The sequence below is a fragment of the Cyprinodon variegatus genome, unplaced genomic scaffold, assembly GCF_000732505.1.
Source record: "Cyprinodon variegatus isolate N-32 unplaced genomic scaffold, C_variegatus-1.0 Scaffold132, whole genome shotgun sequence".
NCBI classification, from domain to species: domain Eukaryota; kingdom Metazoa; phylum Chordata; class Actinopteri; order Cyprinodontiformes; family Cyprinodontidae; genus Cyprinodon; species Cyprinodon variegatus.
Window position 1 is genome coordinate 931,187 of NW_015150585.1, and position 22,535 is coordinate 953,721.

Below are 22,535 nucleotides of genomic sequence, written 5' to 3' on the forward strand. Positions count from 1 at the left end.
CAATAACCGACATGGGGTACCTGTTATTGTGAGTCATAATGCTTATAAATTCAAGACACCCCAACTAGAAACCTTTACTCCCACAATGCTGTTGCCAATCTAAAGCATTAGAACAATGTGAAATTCTGTGGAACGATGGATGAACCTCATTAAAAACCGAAAGGCAGGAGTGAAAAATCTGCATGCTGGATGCCAAAGCTGATTCCTTCTTATCCTACATTTCCTTTATCTAATAAGGAATATTCTGAAGCAAGTCTCCCTTTGAAGTTATCTGCTTCAGACTTTAAATAAGGGCCATAACATAACATCACAGAAACATAAAAAGCACCTATACCATCAGGGGAAAAGGCTTAGGTAGGGGTTATCTCACCTGCAGAGAGCCTCAATAGCATCTCGATCAAGGAAGTCGTGGTCTCTGGTGACTGAGGATATGTTAATCGGAAACTGGGAATCTGAAAGAAAAATAAAGGAGGTGGGAGTTTCTTTTCAGTGTTGGCATTTCTCTGCTCCTGATTCAATCAGCATGTTGAGATAAAACTGAAGTTACCGTCCCAAAGACAGCCACCTGCTCAAACACCTAGCTACTCCCACCCCCCCGGCCAACCTTGATGAAAAGCTAAAAAAAGGAAGTGGCGTCTTAGCCGACCAAACAAACACAGCTGCAGCTTTCAGGCCGTGCAGGCAGGGGGGATGTGGAGCTCAGGGGGAGAGAACAGGGGATTGATTGAAGAATGACAATAGGTACTTCATTGCTGCTACTTCCCTCTCTGCTCCTCAGTAACAGGACCACTTCTTCAAGTAAGCAGTCCACTGGTACAGTATAAGCACAATGCCTTAGAACTGAAAACACTTGTTTTCTTTTAGTTAACGAGTTCTGCTGAGGATGGAAGGCATCTGAAGTTGTTGATGATGGAATGTGTTGTCAATACTTTGCAAAAATAATCTAAAAATGAGTTAAAATGTCTTAAATTAAGTGTATTTACCCTTAATTTCAGATCTCTAATTTCAGTTAAATAACATGATCTGCCAATGGAATGAACATTTTTACTCCTGAAATAAGCGTAAAATAAGATGGATATCGTGCAGTTGACTGCCAATGGAATAAGGCAATTTACATTTAAAATAAGAAAAAAAAAACCCGCTAAGAATCTCACTTACCTGTTTTAATCAAGAAAAATGGTTCATATTTTAAGAAGATTTACTTTTTTTTTTTTTGTAGTGCAACCCAAACAGGGTTTTTGGATCTACATTCTTCAGGGCCATGATAGGAAAGTGCCAGACATTGAAGACTAGAATCTTTAACCTACTGGTGCTGATTGAAGCTGCTCTATCAGTCTGTTTATCTTTAGTGGGGCAATACTCATGACCGCACAGATAATCCAGATCCTTCCACACAGACACAAGGGGACAAAAATGAGCACTGCATGATGAGTACTGTTGTTCCTCTTAAGTAAAGATGACAGCAACATATGAGGTGACTCTACCCTAAAATGTGTGTTTTTTCTGTTAATTAATGCATAAAAAGGTCCCCAACAGCTGCATAGAAACACAATAGCCATTCAATTCAAATAGAAACCCTTTCACGGTTAGGTGCAAACTTGCAGCGACCCGTTGATAGGCGAAGCTTAGCTCTTCTGTCATCATTCTGTAATTACATAAAGGCAAATGGTATGCTACATAAACTGCTGGATATGCTTTGGTTAGGCTGTATTTTAAAGCTCAACCGGAGCCGGCAATGGGGGTGTTTGTTCGATTTTGGGTGTGTTTACGAGGCAAGTGTTTTGGTTCTCAGCAGTAACTGTACACAATATGTTTGAAATGTGGAGCACACTAATGTATGGATGGAATTCCTTCCTTTCATTTGTACGTTAGGAGAGAAAAGAGCTGCTGCTAGGAAACACTGAGGAGGAATGTTATACTATGCAAAGAGTGTGTGTCTGCACAGATGCATATGTGAATGCTGATCCTTTGTGTTTCAAACAAAGAACACGTAGAAGGGTGTGTGAGTGCTGTACGATTACATAAAAATAAAACACTCTGGACTGAGCAAGGGGCGGTTTTTCTTATCAAGGAAAACCAAGGCGTTTCTACTGTTCCAACATTCCATCCATTCAATTAAAATGACAGAGAGAGAAAATGACAGAAATATGAGATTATCACAGAAAGGACAACTGATTGCATCCGTTTAGCATGCTTTGGGTGTTTTAAGTTTCTCAACATGTTTTTTACCTTCATAAAGCTGGGCATATTGTGGGAACCCCGCAGCTCTGAGCCAGGTGCAGGCCTCTTTGGCTTCGATCTCTAAAAAACAGAGACACAGGACCAGTAGAAATACGTCAGAATAGAACAATAATGGATAATATAACAAAGATGATAAGAAAACACATAATATCAACATAAAAAAGGTAAAAAAATAAATAAATAAACCAAGCCTGACCATGATTATTTTATTAAATGTTAGATTTGGACGATTTACGGAAAAACATCTCCACCCCATCCCATCAGGCCTCCTTAAGTAGTATTTGATACAAATCTGAAATCACAACAGAAAAATGCCATGCCTATGTTTAGCATGTCCTTGTTAGTAGTTGATAAACCAGTTGGATTTGCCTATTTGTGCGGTGCTGACTACCATAAGCAATAACAGCTGACTTCCTGTGTCACAGAATGGAACAAACTACATACGGATATTTAGTAGCTATAATAACTGTAGGGAATTGTAGTAATGTGACTCCAATAAATGAAATCCACCAGACGGTTGTTTCTTAAAGTTATTTTGTTTCTTCAGAGGTCATGAGGGAGAAAAAAAAGGGATAATTCAAAATAAACTATTAAATTAAGTTAGCAATGACAATTTCTGTAAGTACTTGACTGAACAAGACTCTGCATTTACAAGCACAGAAATGAGATAGAAATGGAAAAAAATGAGGTATAAAATGGGAAAATTACTTTGAAAACATGTAACTGTGCTGCTTACAAGCCTCTGATGATGAAGCCATGGAAGAAAGAAAGAATAAAGACTTTAAAGACTTCCCTCTATTGAAAAGAATTATAATATACTAAATAAATTATATAAAATCAGGCATGTTGCTTTTAACTCTCTTTCTGCTACCTAGCGTATTTACCACACTGCCAAACAAACTCTTTCAAAAGTGCCTTTAAAGACAGGGTGTGACATTCGGACTCGCTATGCTAAGTGATGTGACTGAATGCAGAGGTTCTCTGTGTGTCAGAGGAGCCTGGGACAGTCTCCCAATTATGTGCGAAAGCCTTTTAAATGATATATGCCAAATGGCCACCAACACCCCATCAGGTCTGTATAGGCAAGCTCTTGGAGAAAGAGAAAAAAAAAAAACAGCTTTAAGGCCTCTGAACACTGACTTTACGAAAATTATCACTGTGGCGTGTGGAAAGGGAGCACAAATGTGGCACAACAAAGGCAGGAAAACAAAAATGATGACCGACAGTAGAAAGTTAGGCTTTGTTTGCATTTAGCTTCTGCAGTTTTTTTAAGCATGGCTTATATATTATTTTTCAGTTTTCTTACCATGTTAACAACTTTCTAATAGGAATAATAAAGAAATGAATTGAGAAAACAGTGGCAGACAGGTGTGTTTACAAATCAGCATTAACATTTGTTTCTTGTAAACAAATGATTTAACTATAAAACCCTCAGACAGACAGAGAGGAATCCTGTGAAAGGTCTAGTCTACACATTATGCTAGCATTTACATACCAACAACAAGCCTAGACGGCAGATAACCTCTATAACAACAAGGTGTGACACGACCACAACAAATTTTCTCCTCTGTCACTGCAGGGGCAGACAGCTTCTGGAACGTTCAACAAACTGACCGTTTGAGAACCTTCCTCTGTTCCCTTATGACCATAAAATGACATGTCTCAAAAAAAAAAAAAAAAGAATGTGTGCCTGCTTAGTTCTGTATTTTTAGAGCATAGTAAACTCAAAGAAAAATAGAAACCAAGCAGTAATTATACCCACATTCCTCAAAATGATGGCTAGAGATTCCTGTGCTTGTGAATCGGTTGCCATTTATGTGTGCAAAAGCCAGTCCCTATGTTTGCAAAAACCAACCACATGTTTAAGGACAAATCACTGTGAACGCAGGAAGGCTACTGAAATGCAAATTAGACATTCAAACAAACTGAAAACGTCCTAACCAAAAGATCCAGAATAAAATAAACAAATATGGGATCCAGTGAGCTGTTTTTGTGGCTACCTATCCGCAGACATCATCTGCTGGCTTAGCATGTATATCAAATCTATTTCAAGTAATATTACTTGATTTTCCAAGCTGAGGAGACATTAAGCTGAATAATCCGTCAAGAAAACTTCCAAATATGAAGCAGAGCTATGTGTTTAGTTTTTGTTTGGCCCCAGGAAGTAGACGGGGGCATGAGGCATCTGGAACAAACAACTAAACAATAGAGCTGCTCTACGCATGCTTGAAAAGCACCTAGCGAAGCAAGACTCATCACTGCAACCAAAGGACCTTCCACCACCCTTACCAACTACCCCAGCCAACTGTCTGACATGTTGCTTTTAATTTTATTTTGCTACCAAATATCCATCCCAAGCCCTCACCAGGGAAACTACTTCACTTCCCCTTCCCGCTTCCCACACAGGAAGAGAACTGCTATGAAGTGCCACGGCCACTGACCGACCACTTGGCTGGAAGGGCCCTGCCTTCATTTGTTCCTGGCCAGATAATAGGTGGAGAGGCAGCCAAGGCAAACATGAGCTCCGGTGATTGTGTGCACAAAAAGAAAACCTCGTTGCGGTTAAAGACAGAAACAAAGCCACACCGGACGAATGTGTTAGAGCACACACTTAGAGCTTAAACTGTGACGGCAATGAGGGTCAAACACTGGGCTAATCCACAATTAGAGCGAAGCTTTATCAACTCCTGTTCATCTTTAGAAGCATAGTAAATCCAGATTACAAAAAGAAATCAGTACAATCAAGTCCTGAAACCAATTGTAATGGAGTATTCAATATGCCGTGGATATTACAACCACATTATTTTTCTGTCAAACAGCACAATTAGATACATCTTAACAAACGATTTTACATCCTTGACTTCAAGTTTTTTGTTGATGGAGGAAAATCAGTGGTGTGAAACTTCCAAATCACAAAAGCAACATGACAAACTTTTCTTCTGAATCTAAAGTTAAAAAACAATCTAGACCAAAAAATTTAAAGTTACTGACCACAAAACAGCCTGTGTTTCTGAGGGGCCAAACAGGATGCCTGGAACCTCCCTGTCAGCCAGCGGATATTTGGCCACAACTGAAGAGCCTACAGCACCATGTCAGCAGCAATAAGGTCATTGTTAACAATGTTTATACAATTTTGGCAGATTGCTTCGTCAAACCTTTATTCTGCAAAGACTGATCTAGAAAAACCCTTTTAGTTGGGAGTTTTTTCTAGCCTTAAATCACCTCAGGTTGATATGCCTAGGAGAATCAGCTGAGAGGGATCATTATTATAAAATATGCAAACAACTCATATCAGAGGTGTTTATTCAAACACTGCAGACAGAGATCGTATATCAAATTCAAAACATCCACTGCTGATGACTGTATCAACTTCTAAAATTATCCATTGTGGTTGCTCTTTCTTTTTGCCTCCTCTTACCCTGTGTTGTCTTTTGCTTATTTCGACTCTGCTGGCCCCTTCTCCTCTCTTGTCTCCCTTCCGGAGGCAGGAAATTCTCACAATTGCCGGCCACAGCTTCCCTCTATCGCGGGAGGCAATGGGGGTCTGGCTAGACTGGCTCTGAATGCTCAGCTCCAGAGGGAGTTTGTCAGCAATGCGCAAACAAAGGATGCTGCTCACAGTCCCCCACCTTAAAAGGCTCTGCCATGGCAAACTGGAGGTCAAGAGTCTGAATACAGTTATCTTCACCACTAGTCCTTTGAAGCTGCAGATTGAGGAGAATGTTTTAGGTGACCTCTGTTGTGAACTGCGGTAGCTTATCTGAAATTGCTTGATCACTGGCGGGTTTCCGAAGGGGCGACTGTAAAGAAGCCCCGAAGGGCAGTCGTAAGCGTTCTTATCAACATCAGGTCTGAGTAGGTCATTTTGAAAGAGCTGCAAAGTGGGTCTGGGCAGGTAGGGTGATAAACTTGTCTCTGACAGAGGTGTTGCAAGCAAAAAGAAAAGCCACAAGGAGGCCAGTTTGTTTGTCTGGATTTATGTTTTATAGTAGAAAGAATAAAACCTATGACTTGGAGTCTCAACCACTGGGTGCAAGAAAGGAAGGCACAGCTGGACACTGGAGTTGATGTAAGCAAGATGTGCACTGAAATGTAAATATGTACAACAGATTTTCTCTCTCCTGCTGGGTATCATGTTTTGTGATTTCCATTCAGAGACAGTTGGTGTTCATGGAGAGGGTCTGCTTGTCAGCTAAGTGATATGGTGGCAGAGAAATCACCATCTGGTTGGCCTCAAGCGTTGCCTCTTCAACACACATGGACAAAGCGAAGAAAAAAATGAGGTTACTCACATCAACCATTTAAGTTATTTACCACCAGCTGTTGCAGGAACGCAGGCGTAGATCCACAGGAACATACACATGCAAACCACACAGCTGGCCCAGATGGATCATCGCTTCGCTAACCCCAAAGGCCCCTGTGGCCCTGATGACAGATTTATGCTCTCAAAGAAGCCCTTGGTCCCTAGATCAGGTGACCAGGCCTTCTCCAAACCCTCAGCAGAGCTTTCTCCTGCCAGATGATGATCTTCCATCCCATAAACATTCAAAGACGTTCACAAGGAAAGTAAAAGCTGAACATATGGATACACTCGCCTGGCACACAGACCCAAGCAGGATGTAAATCTCCCAGATAAGGCAACAGCTCACTTCCTGTTTCACAGAGTGCAGATGAGGCGTGCTTCCTACTTCAGCTTCTCTTAGAAACTAAATTCTCTTCAGATTTTAGTTAAATCTCCCAAGTCAATTAAGCCAAAACTAAACAATCAAACTATTCATATCTTCAGTATCTCTACATTGGATCAGGATAGATGGACCTGTGTTGGTGTGGTGTGTGTGCCTCAGAGCACGTTCCTAACGGCTTTATGGTTTAAGTGAACCTTTCTGAGCTCATATCTGACCCTGACGTTCGTGACTGATAAGAAGCTGTTATCCTGGAACAGACACAACTGTTGGGACAAAAGTAAAGACCGGAGAAAAGTAAAAAAAAAAAAAAAAGTTCCAGTCAGGAGAAAAGAAAAAAAAAAACTGAAAACAGGATTCCATACAGCTGTGACACAAGGTCAAAAGGCACAACCAGCTGAGAGAGCTATAAGCACTGAGAACAAAGATTTCTACTATAATTTAAGGGACTTATTGTGCCTAACATAGAACATTGAGAAGAGATTGTGTATCAGGTTATTGAAGAACTAAATCTTTACCATCAGCTAAACCAAGTGCTTTTCTGTTAAACTAAACATGGTTTGAACAGAACATATCATTGCCATTGTAGTTTATTTTAATTATCAAATCAAGCAAAGTCTATGCAACAAAAGAAAAGATAAACATATTTTAATGAGTTTATTTGGGATATGTTCCTATTCTTCTTCAGGACTTTCCACTTCATTGCTTTGCTGTCAGTCAAATTACTGATTTTATGCCTGATTATTGTCTTTCTTGTGATATAGGTAATCTCAAAGAGGCAGGATATTTATTTTTCTTTAGGACACTTTCTTAAAAAAAAAAAAAGCTTTTTGTGTGAAATCATACAGTGAATTACAAAGTTCATTCCTTTTTAGTATAAATGTATTGGTAAATGGAAAAATTACAGCATCTTTAAGGCAGAAACTTCCAACTGAACTCAGTGGCGCTGATCTCTGTTGGAAACTTCTTTTCTGGCTGCTGTGTGTATAAAAAAAAAGGAAAGAAAGGGAGGACCTGGAGAAGATTTCTATCAGGGTAGAGAAGCATCTCTGACATGTGTGTTTCTGCTTATGTTTGTGTGTCTTTGTGTAGGTTGGAAAAGGTTATCAGGTAAACAAAACCCCAGGATATTCAGTGGATTGTAAACAGGACTGGGGACGTGAAGGTATGCGACAAGAAGGGGGCAGATTTCTTATCTGACAGCCTGCAGCGTAATGCGCCTTCTAGACGGCAAGAAGGAAACTTATGCGCAAGGGTCGGATTCTAGAAAACTGTGACATAGACATAACTGTAAATATGTATAGAAAGGTCACATTTTAATGACAGAAAACACAGGAAACTGGGAAATGGCAAAAAGTAATACAAGTTAAAAATGTAAAGGTAAGCCATTAGAACCGTTGGTTTCACCGACTTACGTGTTAATATCATGTTTAAACGTCAGGGTCCTGATATCCGCTCAGATCCACCCGCTCTCAGTACAAAGTCCGCATAATAAATCCAGAATGGGCAAAAAAAAAAAGTAAAAGAAAAAAAGCTATACAGTTGGTCGGAAATGTTCTTTTTTCATTTTGCAAAGCAATATATCCATTTGTATATCTGGTTATATTCAAAGTTTTCCCAACTTCCAGCTCCTTCCGACGCGCAGGACGCAGCTCCCAGCAGGAATGTGAATGGAGAGCTGTGTGATTCAAGCTTTAGGAATGGGTAACTCTGAGGTGGCTCCACCCCCCATCCACATCCACTCTGCTGCGCTTCCCCACCTGATAAGGAGCAGCTGCAGACTCATGGAGTTACTAACAAGTAAAGGAGGGGGGGTTACAGATCTTTCTAAGCGCAGAAAGTGGTGCGCTCATTTCTTTAGACTCCATCAAAGTGATGAACTTCCCTCCAACTAATTCCTCTGTGCTCACTTTCAGCTCTACCACTCCCCTAATGAGCTGCATTTGACTCCTGGGTTGAAACCCAGTTTGCATATCATTAGGAATGAGTGGAGACAACTGTGAGACGCTCCTTTGTGTTGCCAGATTAGTCTGAAAAGCGCAAGTGGTGCCGTGAAAGGACTGTGGCTGCAGGTATGACAATGCGTTAAGAGCGACCGCCCTTCACCGTGACGCGCACACCACACTGACCCCAGCCTGATGGCGACATCATTGGAGAAGAGTTCACTTATCACACGTATCTAAAATTCAGTCTTAGATTAAATACATTTTTTAGATTCTCCTGATTCTTTACATTCTGTTCGACTTTGATTAGGAGGCCCACCACTGCAGCACCCTCATTGTTTCCATGTTGAACCCTTATCACAAAAAACAGTCTCAACAAAATAAGTTAAAATATCATTTGCAGAGTTGGAAACAATATTAGACAACAATTTCAAAACACTCAGGCAACCACAACTCCATTAACACACACCTATTCACTAATTGGAATTAAAATACAAAATACCATCCATCCATCTTCTTTCACTGATTCTATCAGGGTCAGGTGGGTGGGGGGCAGTGCCTATGTCCGGCACCAGTCTGCCCCAGGGCAACACAGAGACCCATAACCATGCACACACACACCTAAGGAGTATTTAGAGAAGCCAATTAACTCAACAATGTTTCTGAACTGTGGGAGGAAGCCAGAGTTCCTACAAAGAACCCACACATGAAAAGGGAGAACATCCAAGCTTCTTGCAGAAACATCCCCAACTAGAACCTGGAACTTCCTTGCTGCAAGGCAACATCACTGCTCCACCATGGAGCCCTAATCTATATTTGTAAAGTTGATAGTATACAGATCACCATGAGTAAATTGCACATTATTCTAAAAGTATTGTCCTGAAACCTTTCGGAACACTCTAAGTTTGAGATAATGCTAAAGATGCTGACCAGAGCCCAGAAACTATTAGCAGCATCTCTAAATAGCAACATGAACTGCTCTTGCCTCTAAGGTCAGCTGAGAGAATATAAAGTCTGTGGAGCGAAATAGCTATGTTCCACCACAGGTTCATCCCTTATGGAATGAGATTGTTTGATTTAAACAAAAACCCCAGGTCCCACCTCTAACTCTTCAACATCATCTTCAATATTCTTCTTCAAGGCGGCTCTGAGTACTGCCTCTGTTATGGGAGGTTCTAGAAAGGGGCCACTGCCCCGTCAAACAGGCACTGGCCCCTCTTGTGATGGCTTTACTAAAAAAAAAAAAAAATAAAATAAATAAATTAACAGAATAGACTAACTGACTGGTTGCTTGATCCAATATAATCTTTTAACTTTACTGTTTACTTCAAATGTTGTTTAGAAATAAAGGCGTGTCACTTTAAGCTTTAGTAATATTATGATCGAATCCCAGATTTAATCTGCTAGATCAGTGGTCTACAACCTTAGCTTTGTGGCTAACTTAATATACTTAACTATGATCTGTGTTTTTGTATTTATCGTTTCATAATCAGCCCCTATGAAAACAACACTGCGCCCCCTTTGTAAATCTGTATAATGAAATGATGTTGTGCACTGAAAGTGTACCTGAAGATTCCCATTGTCCATCCATGGGCCTGACAGCCGTAGCTCCTGCTGTGCTTCTCACTATCCTCACTCTGCTTTCTTCTCCAACTTTGTTAATAAAAAAAAAGCCATCCAGAATTTCCCCTCGGCTTAAATTCACAATTGACTTTTTATTTTTACTGGTAATGTTCATATAACACATATTTTCTAAATCTTTACAGAATCTTACCTGGTTTAGTCGAAATTTATACCGTATTTTGATATTCATATAATATTTTCATTGGAGTTCTTGTAGCGTACAAAACAATCCCAACTCTGTAGCATTAAAGAGATTTTGTATACTTTTTTAAAGATCCTGCACTTTAATCACATTCTAATGTCCGCATTATGCTTTGTAATAACAAGGTATTTGTTAGATAAAAGTTAGATTTGGACTCCTTTGGTTGTTTTAAAGGAAACTAACTTGTGTTGTTCTTGATAGGCTGTGTACTTGTTTTCAATTTTACTTCTAGTTTTTATTTCATACCCAACATACAGTCTCAGAGGAAGAAAGAAAAGGGCAAAGGTGTGTCTTTTTCCTAGTCTTTTCTGCTCAGACTGTGTGGGATTCAGCAAGCAAGATGCAAGAGTAATTGCATAAATGGCATTGATTATTTGTTTTAAATAACTCAAACACAGCCATTTGTGCTGCCTGATCTGCAGCCACTGAGAATTGTCACGGTGCTCCTGATAGCCAGTCATCCCCTTAATATCACTAAAAGTTAATCTAGTTTGATCACTTAATAGAACATTCGGTACTGGCTGAACAAAAGAATTCAGCAGCAGAAGGGTATATTCTGGCTACATCACTGTGTGCGGCAGCTTTTAAAAGTGAGAGAAACCTTTGGTATCCTCCCAAAGCTGCAGTTATCCCTGTGACTATTCTTTTAACATGCTATGACAGAGAACACAGTGAATGGCTCTAAGATAACATTTCTGTTTTCATAATCTTGTTTTGTTAAAGATGATGTATCATTTCACATTTTTCTAAGAAACCGGATTATGTTTTATTAACTGTAAGCGGTGCTCATTATAGTCACAGGAATCAATGTTTGACATGCATCTCTGTTTATACTGTAACTATATGTTAAAATTTTACATTTTGTGCTGACAGAAATGTACATTTGCTGAAAAAAGGGCATTGCATAGTGACATACACAAAGTATTACAGTAGTAGTTTTAAATTGACCCTATCAACTGAATTTAAGACATAGAGTTATCTATAATTATCTATGATTATGTTAACTGGTAATATTTTCTTACATTTTTGATGCATTTTAATTTTGTTTGCGGTAATTAAACTTTAAAGATGAAGTTCTTTCATCTTACTCAAAAATCTAGCAAATTAAAATGTCCCTTTAATTCATGATCTTGGCACTGATCTTGGCTCATTCCATTCACATGTCTAACTCTGCCTGGTTTCTCATCACTGCTCATCTGATCCACCTGCTCCTGCCTCTATTTAAGGGGCTTGTACCGAGTCATCAGAGCCAGATTATTCTTGTTCTCTATAGCCAGTGGTTAGAGTGTTTTTTGAGTTTCTTAGTGTTTCTGATTTCTGGTCCTGCATCTCAACCATAGAGTATGTTCATGTTCTGATCTGTTTGCCTGACCTGGCTTCAGACTCCTGGACCTCTGAGCCTTCCTGTTCCTGTTCTGATCTGTTTGCCTGACCTGTGTCCGAACTCCTGCCTGGGAGGCGCTTGCTGCACTAACCAGGTTCGTGACTCATGTTCATAATCTTCCCCCATTAGATTTACGTGGTCACTAACCCGTTTTTCCTCTCCCCAAAGTTTCCTGCCTCTGACGCCCTAGCTGCAGCCACTGCAGATCTGCAGAACCATTGTTTTTGAATAAATGCTTTTGAAGTTATTACATTGTCTGTCTGGCCAGAATATTGGGTTCTCTGTTCTGAGTCGTGACAGCTTTGTCTCGATGAATATGAATGCAAACAACAGATTAGGAATCCAATAGTGTCTTTGGGAAGAAATTTGGCTCCTTAAGAAGCAGCTCAGTTTGCTTATACTTTAGAGAGGCTCTTAGTATCACTTTGGCTCCTTCCATTTTTCTTCACACCACATCCTTTTTTCCACGATCTCACAGTGTTAAGGTGGGGCAAGAAAAAGGGAAAGCTGGTAGAGTCGCCGTGTGCCAGGAAATGTCTGTTTTCCAAAAGTTGGAAAGCAAATGAATGGGGTGGAAAGGATGATGCAGAAAATCCTGGATAGCTGTGTAGTTTGTTGTTGGATGCCATCGCAACCCCAGCTGACGCTTTTGTCAGAGTCGATTCAGTTCACTCTGGGTTTTTTTTTTCCCTCTTACAGAGGGAAATTTGGTCAGTCAAAGACAGTCATAGCATAATCCACACACATCAAGATGATTTCCACATTTATTGATGATCAAAGGTATCAAAAAGGAAAAGAAAACAAACCCAACATAATAAAACAGCTTAAATGTAGCCAGAAACAGAGATCCTGCCAACTGAATTAAAGAGTGTGTGTGTATGAAGCAATGTAAAAGGTTGCATATATGTATATAATATGAAAAGAGATTTCTATTTTTTAGCGATAAATTGTTTTTGACTTGTTCCAAGTAAACACTGGATACTGAGACAGCGTAAAAATGGAACCTCAATATTTTATATGAATCTCAATTATCCGTTAAAAACCTGGAAAATAATTACATTTGCTTTTTCAGTAGCATAGATTTGATTGATGCCATATTTTCATGCACTCATTTTAAAAATCTTTCGTTTTCAGGACAGAAATGTTACCATATGTTCAGTCAGTTTATTTTTTATTTTTTTGGCAAAACCATTTAGCTCCCTAAACCTACATAAAAATGATTGTATGTGATCTATTAACAAAAAGTAGTGATAATTGTAAAGCAGAAAGAAAATTTTAGATTTTTTTTTATGATGCTGTTGTATGCCTATATCAGGTTCACACATCTAGATAAAGTAATAGAGTTGTAGTAGAGTAGTAATTTTTCCTTTTCTTTCTTTGAAAACATCTCGCTTAGTCAGACTGTATTAGTCCGGACTTTGACTGGGCCATTCCGACACACAACCTTTAATCTAATCCATTCCATTTGAATTGTGTCTTTATTTTTTCCTCTCCTACTGAAAGGTTAACCTCTGTCAAATCTCTGCTCTTTTTTCTAACAGGTTTATCTCCACAGTTGACCACTATTTAGCATCATACATCTTCCTATCAACTCTTAACTGCTTCCATGGGTTTTTTCAAGAAAAGCATGATGCTGCTAAGATCACTTTTCACGCTGGAATATGTGCTGTGCTATTTTTTCACAGCTAAAATAATTCATTGATCTTGCTTTGGAATGTGTCAAGATGAGAAAAAAGGCAGAGGGATGCTCTTGCATGATGCTATGTCTTTACATTTTCCGAAATTACCACTGCAGGATAATTTGCAATATCTCAAGTCCAGATCTGTCTGGAACTAAGCATTTCTGCAGATACTTTTATCTGTATTTTTCTATTGGATATAAGTATTTACTGCTATCTGCTTCAGAGGCATCAAAGGTTTAAACAAAAGACTCACTTTGACAACAATGCACAATCCTATCAGCAAAACAAAATGAAGAAGGTGTCATTTTTATGAGCTCATTAAATTAAAAAAACTTCTGCAAAATTCGTACCTGCCAGAAAAAGAAGAAAGGTAATTGCCTTTTGTGGGGGTGCAAGTTGCAGAGAGAGAGAGAAAAAGAGAGGAAGTGCAGATGAAGAGAGATTACCAAACAAGGCCAAATCTTGGAGCTTAAAAAAAAAAAACGACCACCCAGAGTCTGCACCCAAAAGACCCAACCCTGAAACCTCTCTCTTCTAAGATGCGTCCACAGCGCCTTTGAGGAGACGAGGAGGCTCTTGCTCTCCAAGATGTTTTCTGGTGATAATTGTGCAAGAATAGCCACGACTGTTGATGAATGCGTGTGGTAAAGTGTGAGACATCAGACAAGGAGTCGAGCCGCTGCTGCCAGTAGCTGCAGGGCAAATGGTCGTGTGTCTTCTAGGGAGTCTACAGTTTCCATTCATCAAAGCTCATTGGAGTGCTTGGCTTATGATTCAGATTAAAGTCAAATACAAGTATAATAAGGGCGCGGGACAAAGAAAGGAAATGACGAAAGGCAGTGATGTTAGAGGGATTAAAACCAGAACTCCATGAAACTGTTCCCCAGAAAGGGAATTAGAAATAGAGACTAATTTAATACGCTTGGTTTAATGGATTATTTTAGGTTACACCTCTAAGTTAAGCACAATCTGGCATTTCATTTTTTTATTTCTTCAGGTGCTGAACTTTAAGCAAAGCTACTGTTGCGAGCAGTAAACTTTACAGTCACCTCTGACCTCTAAACATAAACTGAGAAGAAACCCAAGCAAATCAGCACTAGAAATGATAAATCAATAACTTAGTAAAGATCGAGGGAATAATAATAGGAGGAAGCATAAGAAGTGAAAGAAAATGTTTTGCACCTTCAAAGAGCCATCCTCTGAGTTATAGCCCTGGGCTTTACCAGCCCTAACCCCAAGCAGAGGGGCCAAGTGAAGGTCAGTGGATGAAGGACTCAGTCCAACACACACACACCCAAGCCTGTGTCAACAAACATTCCCAGTGGAGATAATGTAAAGGTTATAGCCATCTTTAGGGGAAAAAAAAAAAAAGATTGGGTTGTCTGTTCTCTGTGTATAAACAGTAGTAAACCATTTTACTCTCACTTAGTTGCAGAAAAAAGAAAGAAATGCCTCTGAAAATATCATTGTTATTTGTTAAAATGCTTCTTTAGACTGTATTTGACCAGGACTTTGCAAAAAAAAAAAAACAAACAATAAAAAACTGGGCAAGTCTGGGCAATTCTGGAAGAAAATCTGATACTCTACTTTGATTTAATTGAGTCCTATCCAGAGAGTCATGTTTGCCTTCATTCTTGTCAAAAAAAAAAAAAAAAAAACAACAATTGCAAATGTTATGTTATCTTTTAAAAAAGTTAATTATGATTTTTTTTTGTTTTGAAACTTTTGTGGAGAACAAAACTTTTATTTATCTTATTTTGATTTTTGAGGAATATTATAGAAAAGAACAGATGACTACAAAAACAGAGCTAAAAAGATCACTGATAATTTTCTTGTCTTTCTGTTTTCCTAAATTCATGCAATAATTACATGGAATGTATCGATAAAAACAAAAAAAAATAGCAAAATTACACAATTATTTATAGAATAATTATATATTCTTTAATAATTACCATATCTTTATCAAAAAAAAAAAAGGCCAAGTTCTTGATAACTTGTGGCTCCAAAACAACAGTTTGATGACCTGTAGTCTATCCAATGAAATCGTAATAAAATACATTTAACACTTTGTTTAGGAGTAAGTTAAAGGTATATAAAGTATATAGTCCATGTGCTTTTCCTTTCAATGATGTAGGCTAAAATAATGTGTGAAACTATGGAGACATAAATAGAAAGGGTGGAGGCAGTGTTCATAATCTTTTCATAACAGGAATCTTCAGAAATAGCCCATCTATAGTCTCTGGGATCAGTCCAATAAGACACTGATTAGAGGCAGAGAGGGAGAGAACATGCTCGCAAACGCACAATGGTGAGGAGGAAGTGCAAGCAGGGAAAAGCTCTCTCTGCCTCACATACACAAGCACACCCAGAGGATGTTTGAATCTGACAGACGACCAAGCGTCTCACCAGTAGTCTCTCCGGGCCCTGATGGACTGACCGTGATCACAATAGAGGCAGAAGCCTGACACGCAGTCTTTACACAAACAATTAGGCGTGTGTTTCTGTCAAAGCTAGCGTTTTAAATTGGATTTATTTATCATAATATTCTCTTACATCCCCCCTGGAGTAAAGGCTCTATGGAACAAGGGGCTGTTAAAACATCCAGCTTTAGCAGGAGCTTTAAATTACATTAATTTTGCCTGCACATCTACTTATAAAGTTGAAACCTAAATCGGTGCATCTATGCAATAACTTCCTGGCATGTTCAACGTCTCATTTTTCTTTTACTGCTTCCCTTCAGGCTCCTTGTTGGTAGTGTTTAAGCAATTTTCTCTAAAATTGGTCTTTAATCAATCGTCCAATAAATTATAAAACCACACAAATTTACATAGTAGTGAGATCCTGTCCTGACACTTCCACTTGGTTCCATATGTATAGACCAGATTCAAAGCTTGACAACTATTACTTAGAATATTTAGCGTTAGAGGGGATCCTTCAGCTTAGAATAATAACTGAGGAGTGGAAGATGGAATATGTGTTTAACTGATTTGGGTAATATCAGGGATTAGGCAGAATCTGTACCACCTGAGAAAAATATTATTTACATTAAAGAAAAAAGCTACCGGCAATGGTATGCCAATAAATTGCTTTTAGACCAAACAGTTCTGGGGGCTCCCTCAGGAAACAGTTAACAGGCCAACTTCCTGAAAACCTATTTTTTTACCTCCTCTGTTTGCTTTTATCTTGTTCATGCTAAAGTAGTCAACTGAAGACACGAATAAGGCCTCAGTTTTGAACAGAATAGAACATAAGTTTATTGATCTCCAATGCCGAAATTCACTTTTGACATCAGCTCTTTGACTTGTGCTCATTCAGCAGACAGTTATGTGATCTAGATCAGTCTTTACACATTTAGAACTACGTTGGTACTCAGAGAGTCCTAATTGATGGAATAAAATGTAATTTATAAAAATGAAATTGGGATTGTTTGTAGTTCTGAATATTTTTTTGGTTCAAACCACTAGAAGGATAGAAAAAAAGATTTGCAGTATATTAGATATGCATCACTTAATCAATCAGACATCACAAAAAGCCAATTTTCCCCTTCTTTGGCTCCAGTTAGAAATCAACAGCTGAAATTATAAAAAAAAAGACAAGAAAAAAACAAATAAAATGACTGCAGGTCCACCTTTGTAGTTTTATATATTTATATTTTATGTTTATTAAAAACATTTGCATCTGTAGAAAAATAAATCTACATCACAATCCTGAAAGATTATTTGAATTTTTTTGCTGTGATAACTGATAAGTTTATCTCTTTTTATTATAAAATACTTCATTAAAAATAAATTTATAACACTGACTGTTTATAGCCCAGGGGATATAACAAAACAAGGCCCCTTTCTGCTATCCAAACTTCAAAATAGGAAAGACGAGCACATGGGATTAGGTTAAGCCAGATGTGCGTTGATCTTCTAAAGTCGGAAAATAGATACTCACTTAAATGTTGCCCCTATTATAGTCTGAACAATAATGAAAGAGTTTAAAATAACAGGAAATCTCACAAACAAAGCGGGATTAGGATCCAGGTTTATGTTAGCATACAGGGAGCAGGATAGTCTGTTGGTAAAACAATCTATGAACCGTGAACTGGAGCATTATTTCCCCAGTTTGACCTTTTGTTAATACAGAAACATAGATAATTAATTTAAGGTATTTTTACATTTCTTTAACAGGGTGCCAGTGATTAAACCTATGAGTATAATATTATATTTACAGTTCTGTCCTCTCAAACATCAGCAAGTTAGCAGTATGGTGGGTCAGAAAAAGCCTTGTTGACATGACAAGAAGATAAATTTAAGTGACATGTTGGGATAAAAACCAGATCTTCTTAAGCCTGGTTTATGCCTCGAAACCAGGTCATCTGCTTGTGTGTCGCAGTAAGCGCGGATATATCTCCCCAAAATTGTAGGTGACCACAGACAGTGTTGCAGATAGTGTTGCAGAGAGGAGAGAACGGAGGCCTCTGATTGGTCAAATCTACATCCGCTCTACACTATGCGTATTTCCTGTTTGGTACCTTACTGGCTTGTTTTGTTTGTATGACCGCCATGGTGGAAAGCGACTCGTGAGGATGAACCAGCTAGAAGAGCGATTCTGCAAAGAAGTGAACAGCTCTAATTTTCCACGCCACAAGGACAGCACATATACAAGCAATTTACGGAAGAGAAACATGGCACCCACCACACCCACAATCCTAGCTGGTCCCTCTTGTGTTTTGGCGTGGAATAACATAGTGTAGATCATACTTCAAAATTGGGCATAAATTAAAAATATCTGAGTCATACCTGCAACACACTGCTGCAGGAGTATACACAGCCCTTAAGAACACTCAGGATTTACATGTCTTCCCTCATGCTTCCTTGTGTACAGCTGTTTTGACTTTGCCGGTGGTAGGTTTTGCTCCTCTGAAGCTTTGAACACCATCGTAATGAGAGTGATACATGTGTAAAAATTCAGACTGTCAAACAGAGGTTTATAAGTGCCTTGGGTTTGCCAAGAGGAGATTTTCTGTACCTCAGCTGTCTGTAAATGATTCCCTTAAGCATGCCTAATGCAGCTAGATCAACTCTCTTTGTAAAATGCTACCATATGACTGTCGACTTTGCACATGTACACAGCAAATTCAACTTTTTTGCCTGGAGTTGCAAGATTCTCTAGGAAACTTTTAAAATGCACTTCTTCCTTCTTCCCTACCTGTTAAGAATGTGAAACTACCAACAAACTCATAGAAATCATTGTTTTAATGGGAACTTTTACTTATTTCACTAATGAGTTGATTGGTATCTCAACAAATATAAATGTCCAGGGATCTATTTTATTGCTCAGATTTCTTCTATTAGTCATGGTTAAGGAAAGCAGAGGAGGGGAGGGTTTGCTTTAGGGTGAGAAGGAAATGACAGAGGAAGGAAGAGCAAACCCAGAAGGCATTTTTAAGAGCTTAAAGAAAAAGGCAGACACATGCTATGAATTAGAAAAAAAAATATCTTTGAAAAAGTCAAACAAAACAAGAAGTTGCCAACAATTTGGACTACCGGATAAAACTAATAATATAAAAATGCATTTAGAATATTTTAAGTATCAAACATTTTAAAAAGTCACAAAAAAAAAGATTGTGTTCCCAGAAACACCAGATGACTGCGAAGGTTTATATCACCAAGACTGACAATGTTAAAAGGGAACATCTTAAGACTGACAGAAGGAAACGATTTGGTTGGATATTTCTACAGGCTCAGAGAGAAGAGGAACAGCTTTTCATTAGCCAAAGAGTTTGGCCACATTTTCCAAGAATTACAAGAGGTAGCGGTCTGCTTCGGAAACCAACATGAATATTTGGGGAGAGGTTAATGATAGCAGCCATATGGCTGTGAATGGAGGAGCGTTCAGAGCTTCCCCACTGTGCCTGGAAACTTCCAGCTTTCCTGTTCCAGACCAAGTGACATATGATAATTGCATTTTTTTTAAATTAACATGTGTTGCACATTGCTCCATTTTCCAAACACCCCTGTTTATCAGACACATGAAAGGAAACCTACAAGAATGCTGGTGTTTATCGCTCTATATGGTTTTAACATTAATAAAAAAAGGAAGTTATATATTTATATTTGATGCTGTTTTATATATCAAAAGATTCTTTTTGCAATATCATGGCATACAAGCGTTGTATTTTAAGTTAAATAAAATTTTTAAAAGTAAATGAAAAGTAAATGAAAATAAATCTATGCCTTCATGCTTATCCTGTTTTATTTTTCAACTGTGTATAACTGTATTATATAGATTTCATATCGAATTATTTTGTTGAAGAAATACTGGGGAGCAGATGAAAGTATGGTTTATGAAGCAGGATAATAATCCCTTAAGTGATTTTTGTCCACACATGATTAACTGTAATTTCATTCTAATATGTTTGGAGCCAGCTTGTAATAAAATTTTAAAACAGAAAGTCAGTGATTTGTTTGTCTCTTTTCAATGAAGATGGGGCATTTCTGTCCCTCCTCTAAGCACTCACAGATGGGCCTGTGGAAGATGTTTATCAATCCAAATCTAGATTACAGATTAATCTAACAAGCAGGAAATCTCTACTGCCTGGGCAGCTGTTGTTTAAATCTTTGATATTATCAGTTATTGCCATTTTTTGACAGTCCCAAATCTGGGTAAAAAATGGTGGAAGGAATTGGGACAAGATATATCCAAAAAAATTGAGAATCAAAAAGATAAGGTTAATTTGTAGTTTTAAATATATTAATTGCATTTTCACCCTATTTTTGTTTCTCACAATGTAATTTCACTTGCAACATATAAAAACATATAAAACATATAAAAATACCAATTACGCATTGTAGTCAATTCTGACCCCTTGGACCCCTTTCTACATAAAGGTGTCGAATAAACTGGCCCTATGGTACTTACTGGGTGTGCCTTTAAAAATCTTTCATAACAATCTTTTGCATTGCTTTTAACAGAGTATTAGATTAGGAATTGATATCCATACAAGCTATTTCCATACAACCAATATTAGTAATGCAGAAAAAAAAAAACCCTGATTGAGATATATGCCTACCTTTCGATGTTTATTTCATTCATATGCCACTTGTGTAAATCCACTGTATTTTCATAACATTTCATAAAATCTGAGAACTCAAATGTGCCCCACAAGGCAAGAAACCTACATTTCATTTGAATAAATATTGCACAAAAGGTGCAGTATGGCAATATTTATTACAAAGCCAAACAATAATGAAAGGTAAAAATATATATTGAAGAATATCATCCAGGTTTTGATATTTTTATAATAAAACTACTTCTCTGACTTTTTTTTTTTTTTTTTTTTTTTTTTTTTTTTTAATAGAATAGAATTAAATAGAAAATCCCTTTATTGCCCCACAAGGGGGGAATTCTGGTGTTTACAGCAGCAAAATGAATATAGAAAAAATGGTGAAATAATATGGACCTTGGAAAATGTATAAGAATAAAATAATAGTGAAGAGTTTAAAACTAAACAATAAAATACTGTAAGTGTTTTAACAATATAGAATTGTGCACCTGGAGAATAAATAACCAATATACAGCTATGGACATTTTTACAGTAATAGATATTTGAAAATAGTAGAAACATCAGAGATGTAATACATGACAGCAGCATGTTATTTAACTGACTAAGATAGAAACTGTGAAAAATCAGCATGAATGTTACAACTTATTGAGGTTGTTGGGAAAAGTGGTGGTTATAGAGTCCTACAGCTGTTGGGAGGAAGGATCTGTGATAACGCTCCCTGGTGCATTTAGGGTGCAGCAGTCTATCACTGATGGAGCTCGCCAGTTCTGCAACAGCTTCATGCACGGGGTGGGAGACATTATCCAACAGAAATGTTAGATCATTTGTCAGGTAATGGTATATTTATGCAGCCCCATTATACTCATCAGACAGCTGTTTGGGTTCTAAAGTACCAACGGACTTCTTTCCAAATGCAGAAAAGGGTGCATGCATGTTAGGATCATGTTTTATTGCCAAAAGGCATTCTGCAGGTACAGCTATCGTTTTAGCATAAAGCAACAAGTGCAAAATTGTAAAGATTCAGAAAACCTGATTAGTTAAAAACGTAAGCTGTCATTTCTTTTTTTTTTAACCTTCCATTTTCATGCTACAAAACAGTTTCCTCAATTATATAAACTGTTAAGTAGCCTGGATTTTAGATCTGGTTGTTATTATTATTATTATTATTATTATGCCTCAATTGAGGCAAAGACTGCAGCTAAGTTAGGTTCCAATTTATATAGAATATAGAGCATGTGCTCCTGCTCACTTTGCAGTTTTGTTCCTGAAACCAGGCCACCTAAGCTTTAAAGGAAATACAGGTGTGAAGTACTTCTTTAATGTGCATCACAAAAATAGAGTGACAGTGATCTGTAAGAATGTAGAGTCTGCTGATAGCATCTGCCACTGTGATGATTTGTTTGGAATGAAAGCAGAGTTGGCGAAGGCATAGAGGAGCTGGCATTGGGGAACATCAGTCAGTGCCAAGTGGCTTTCAGCAGCAGTGAATCACACAGACTTGGGTGCAAGTTGTGAGCTGCAAAAGGTCTGGAATGAACCCTGCGGCAACGTTTCTGTAAATTCTGTAGCTGGACGTGTGAGTGTTAGCATTACAGAGGAGCAGAGGAAAAAATACAATGAAGGTAGAAATTATTGAGTTACATTGTTTCTAGTGTCCTTTTTTTTTTTTTTTTTTTTTTTTTACAGAATTCTGTTTGAAAATTGAAATTCTCCAGTTAGTTTTT

At 38.0% G+C, this 22,535-nt stretch overlaps 1 protein-coding gene across 3 annotated transcripts in view; it reads right to left on the reverse strand.

The window, feature by feature from the left end:
• Positions 1–22,535, reverse strand: part of LOC107085754 (rho GTPase-activating protein 7-like) — a 104,709-nt gene that overhangs the window by 19,292 nt on the left and 62,882 nt on the right. For 2 of the 3 annotated variants that reach the window (XM_015376280.1, XM_015376282.1), the window contains 2 exons: positions 2,230–2,301; positions 371–452 (listed from right to left, as the gene is read on the reverse strand). In XM_015376280.1, coding sequence (XP_015231766.1) covers positions 371–452; positions 2,230–2,301 — 154 coding nt within the window. Of the gene's footprint in view, positions 1–370; positions 453–2,229; positions 2,302–8,338; positions 8,612–22,535 lie in introns of those variants that run through there. The other variant, XM_015376283.1, reaches the window with a different exon arrangement.